This window comes from Nannospalax galili, unplaced genomic scaffold (genome assembly GCF_000622305.1).
Source record: "Nannospalax galili isolate Female #2095 unplaced genomic scaffold, S.galili_v1.0 scaffold500, whole genome shotgun sequence".
NCBI classification, from domain to species: domain Eukaryota; kingdom Metazoa; phylum Chordata; class Mammalia; order Rodentia; family Spalacidae; genus Nannospalax; species Nannospalax galili.
Window position 1 is genome coordinate 781,495 of NW_008347292.1, and position 5,479 is coordinate 786,973.

General features: G+C 39.7%; 1 protein-coding gene across 2 annotated transcripts in view; it reads left to right on the plus strand.

Moving 5' to 3' along the window:
• Positions 1–5,479, plus strand: part of Ttc8 (tetratricopeptide repeat domain 8) — an 80,554-nt gene that overhangs the window by 63,761 nt on the left and 11,314 nt on the right. For both annotated transcript variants that reach the window (XM_008843798.3, XM_029568617.1), the window contains one exon: positions 3,639–3,778. In XM_008843798.3, coding sequence (XP_008842020.1) covers positions 3,639–3,778 — 140 coding nt within the window. The remainder of the gene's footprint in view (positions 1–3,638; positions 3,779–5,479) is intronic.

The window sequence follows — 5,479 nt, forward strand, 5'->3', positions numbered from 1 at the left end:
GCTTCGCTATAGACTTGCCCCAAGAGGCCTGAGGATAGTCCCCTCTAATTTTTTAATGTAGGCACTTAGAACTTCCCTCTTATGACTGGTTTTTAAGTGTCCTAGAGGTTTTGTTTTGTTGTATTGTCCTTTTCATTGAATTCCAGGAATTCCTTTATTTCTTAATTTCTCCTTTGACCCACTCATTGTTTAAGAGTGTGTTGTTCAATCACCAGTTTGTGTAGTGACTCAGGCTTCTTCCAGTATTGATTTTGAGCTTTATTTCATTGTGCTCCAATAGAATGCATGGAATTATTTCAGTATTTTTGTGTTTGTTGAGGTTTGTTTTGTACCCCAGTATGTGGTCAATTTTTGAAAATGTTCCATGGGGTGCTGAGTAGAAAGTGTATTCTTTGGTGCTTGGGTGTGGATAATGTGTAGATGTTTTGTTAGGTTCACTTAATACATATTTAATTCAGATGTTTCTCTGATTATTCATTATTTAGTTGACAAGTCTATTATATAGAGTGAGGTACTGAAGTTAATCTGTGTCCTCGAGTCCTGTAGTATTGTTTTTATGAATTTGGGTGCACCAGAGTTTGGTGCATATATATTCAGGATTGCAATATCTTCTTGGTTAATTGTTCCTTTGATCAGAATGAAGTGACCCTCCTTATCTCTTCTGATTAGTTTTACTTTGAAGTCTATTTTGTCAGATATTAGAATTGCAACCCCTGCTTGTTTCTTAGTGCCATTCGCTTGGAATATTCTTTTCCATTCTTTTACCTTACGGTAGTACCTGTCCTTGAAGGTGAGATGAGTTTCTTGCAGACAGCAAAGAGATGGATTTTGTTTCTTATCCATTCACTTAGCCTGTGTCTTTTGACAAGGGGGATCAATCCATTGATATGTAAGGTTATTATTGAAAGATGAATATTGGTTACCATCATTTTGATTGCTGTTTGTGTTGTTCGTCTAATTTTGTGTTTCCTAGATTATACATTTATTTTCTTTCATTGCCCTGGGGTATATTTGCTTCTCTCTCTGCTCTCTCCATTGCTTCAAGTATTCCTTGGAGGGCTGGTTTTGTGGACATGTATTCTTTCAGGCTATTTGTGTCATGGAAGATATTTTCTTTCCCCCTCAACTATAATAGACATTTTTGCTGGGTACAGTATTCTGGGCTGGCATCTATTGTCATTTAGAACTGGAAATACCTTAGTCCAGGCTCTTCTGGCTTTCATCATTTGCATCGATAAGTCAGCTGTAATTCTGATGGGCTTTTCTTTATATGTGACTTGTGTTTCTGTTGGTATTCTCTGTTCTGCACATTTAGTGTTTTTACTGTGATATACCATGGGGAGTTTCTTTTCTGGCCTATTTGGTGTTTTATGTGCTTCTTGTATTTTATGGGTATGTCTTTCCAATCCTGTGTTTTTAAAAATTTTTCATAATCTTTGCTTGAGTGGTTCAATTCTTCAACTTTATCCTCCAATGTTGATATTCTGTTTTCCATTTCATTCATTCTAGTGGTAAGGCTTTCCCCTGTTGTTTCAAATTGACTTACTGAATTTTTCACTTCCTTCATTTGTGTCTGAGTTTTCTTCAATGTTTCTCTTTTGTGAATTCATTCAGACGTTTATCCCTATTGTCTTTAATTCTTTGTTTGTTCGTGTGTTCTTTAAATTCATTAAATTCCTTGATTATGTTTATGATTGGTCTTTTAAATTCTGTATCCAGGGTTATCTCTTAGGGGTTCTCCTTGTAGAATTCTTCTATAGGACTGGTGGAGTTTGGTGGGGACATAGTATTTTTGCTTTCCGTTTTATTATTATTTCATTGCAATTTTAGCATGTGAGCATGTGAATTTTGTTGTTTGTGATTCTGATATGAGAATTAAGTTGAAGTCTGCTTCTGTTTGTATTATTGGTGTGCCTTGGTCCTTTTCTTATTGGTTATGTAAAGCTGGTTGGTCCAGGTTTCAGGTTCTCTCAGGTTTTATTTTGGAGGGAATTGATGGCATTAGATCAGCTTACTCAGGAGCTCCCACAGAAGCCCAAGTCAGATTTCAGTCATGTACACTCAGGCTTCCTTCTAAGGTTTAGATCCCTACTAGTGGGAACTCAGGGCAAAATTTGGCAGCTCCCGAAGGGGGGGCAGATTTGGGGGCTTTCAGGCAGTCCACTGACTTCTCAGCCACTATGCCAGAGGGAGGCTGGTGGTCTGCTAAAATCTCAGCGTTATCCTACCAAACGTGAGATCATATCTTTTAAATTTTTAATTATATCAGTGATAGGTCACAGTCCCTCCAGCTGCCCCCGAGAAATTGGGCCATGCCCCCCTCAGTTCTCTGGGGCAGATAAAAATGTCCTGTGACTTTACAGCACTTGCAAAGAGTTCACTTCTCTCCTTCCTGCTTGCAGCTATGAGCAAGCCTAGCACCCCTGATTCCTAGACCAAGGACAACTTTGAATTGTTACTTTATCTTTATCTAGTGCCTTCCTCTCCTGTAATTCCTGACAGTAGGCCATGCAGGTTAGATCACATGGTATGGAGCTTGCACATTCCATCTCACCCCAAAACTTGTAAAGAATCAGAAACTGCATTGTCCTCATAATTGGAGGCTCTTTTCCTTCAGGACCCTCACCGTGCTGACCGTGGTGGTGGTTTCTCCTAATGAAGCTCTTTTTCGGGAATTGAAGGCTGTCTTTCTTCAAGATCCCATCATGATGCCTCTGGTTTGCTGCCATCTCTCTCAATGCTCTTGGCCTTCCAGGCCAAATCATGGCTGCCCATGATCGTAATGCTGTCTGTCCTAATAAAGCTTGTCTGCAAGGTAATTTAGTGTCATCTCCTTTGACCAACCTACTTTATCTGTTAGTTATAACAATTAGACGCATTAATTTATGGTTTCCAGTGTTTTAGAGAAAGTATACGGTAACAGTGACGGTTCCTTCAGTTTTCACTTACATAGCGTTTCTGAACTTGGACTGGGTTGCTATCATCTCTTTCCTCAACTCAGTCTCCCTGGTGCCTTTTCCTCCACATCTTGCTATGTCCTACAGTTAGCCACCAAGTGATTCTTTAAGCATGATACATATGATTATGTCACACCTCTGTTTGTAATCCTCTGATGTCTCTCAATTTAAAATGAAGTCTGAAGTTCTTCCCATGAAAGGCCTCGGCTGCCTCTCTGTACCCTGGGCATAAGCCCTTCTTTCCAGACTCACTTGGAAATGTTTCTTCTAAATGTTGGTCTTAGTCTCTTTTCAAATGTGACCTTCCCCACACATGTTAGCTCTGTTGCCCTCATTTCATTCAGATCTTAGTTAGCCAGGGCCAGCTCCAAGGTGACCACTAAGAAACTGCTCTCTCCCACTCCCTGTCTGTTCATCACACACTGTCTCTTTACATCACTCATCCCTCCCTGACATTATGTCCTATAATGATTCATTTGTCTTCCCTACCAGCTGTAACCTCTTTGAGGACAGTGACTGCGTGTTTTTGCCTGTACTCTGGCCCTGCTGTGTAGAACAGTCTGATACATGGCAGACTCTAAATAAATATTTGTTTAATGAATGAACTTAAAGTGTCAGAAAAAAAATAACTTCTTGTCCAGTGTTAATAAAGTATTGCTCTTCTGTCTCAATGGGAAATAGGAAATGAACAACAGTTCGTCTGCAGCTGAGTACTACAGAGAGGTTCTGAAGCAAGACAATACTCACGTGGAAGCCATTGCGTGCATTGGCAGCAACCACTTTTATTCTGATCAGCCAGAGATCGCACTCCGGTTTTACAGGTGAGATTTCCAGTCCATTCAAAGTTCTACTTCGATGAAGCAGCGGAAACAAAGAAAGAATGAAAGTGTAGAGAAATTTTGAATAGGCAGTGTGTATATGAATCTAAAAATTCTACCACTCGGTGATTTTTGAGGATTAACAAGATTATCAGTAATTTGGAAATGTGCAGACTGGAGCCCTAGAGAAACGCCTGATGCTTTGTTTTAGCTTCTCATGTAAGTTAGTGTTAGTCATCCAGAGACATCAGCAGTTTAACAGCCACTTAAAATCCTCCTTTTGTCACTACTCTTTTACCATGAAATGTAAAGACCAAGAGGCTGAAAGAGGGACGAGATGGCAGTTACCCACGTTCTAACAAGGACTTCAGTCAGCATCACCTGTTGTGTGAAGTATTGTCAACTTTTTCTAAATATGTTTTCAAAGTCTAAAAAAGTTATGTTCACTAATTCTCTATTGACTACTTTATCACACGTGTGGCTTCTAAAATTCATTGAAAACATTTAAAATTAAATTTATTTATATGTGTTTAGGGGTGCATGTGCTATAGGGTGCTATGGAGGTCAAAGGACAACTTGCTTTGAGTTGAATCTCTCCTTCTACCATGTGGGTTCCAAGGATCAAACCCGGTCATCAGGTACTTTACCTGCTGAGCCATCTCATTATCCCCTAAAATTAATTTTCAAATGATTATTTCAGCTCTTGGGTAATATATACATGTGGATTGAGAGCTGATAAAAGTTCTTTCCAAATACAGGCTAGAAACAAAATATACAGATGCAGTCCAGCCCGAGTATAGCTGGCCCTGCTCTCCACCCCTAAAGTGGGTCATGGGTTTCTTGTGGCAGCTGGCCTGGATTTTCATTTGTGTATTTGAACCCTGTGGGATTAATGATGCATGGAAGCAAAATGGGGCTCTTGAGCTACAGTGGGAAAGCCAAGTGTGGGACACAGAGATCCACAGTAGTCAAGTCTTCCTTGGTCAAAACCCATCGAGGGTGAACCATACCAGAATATACACAGCAGAATCCAGGGTCCAGCTCACTGAGAGCTTAGTGGTCACAGTTCAACACGATGCTCAGATTAGGCTTCAGGGAATTACCTACAGGCATTAAGTCTCCCTGAAGCTGAAAATGTGTCAACTTTACTTTTACTTTCTTCTTTCTAATAAAGCTTTTTTGGGGGAGAAAAAAAAACTCCAAGAAGTTGTTTCTGACCTCATCCTGCACACATTTCTCTATGACAAGTTATGCAAGATAGTCTGTAAACATTTATTAACTGACCAATATTCTTGTGTTAATACTCTTTGAGAGTCCTGAAATTATTTTTTTTAATTTTTACAGAAACTTTATTGAGAATTTCATACATGTATATAAGGTGTTTTGATCAAATCCATTCCCACTCCCTCCCCTCCAACATTCCCCCCTCTTTAGAAGTAACCCTAAAATCTTTCAAGGATTAGATACAAGCTCCCAAATACTTTTGACATTTTTGGCCTTTGGAAAAGACTATGTTGCTAATAGGCCCAAGGACATTATGACTTTTAGCCAAGAAACTGGTTACATTTCTTTGGGGTCTTTTTACCCTAACTGCCTAGCCAATTCCTACCTACTATTCTCTGAAGGGGTTACCCAAATTGCCAATAGGGAATAGGGACACTGACCACTCTGGCTTCTTCCATGCTGAACAGGGACGCAGGGCGA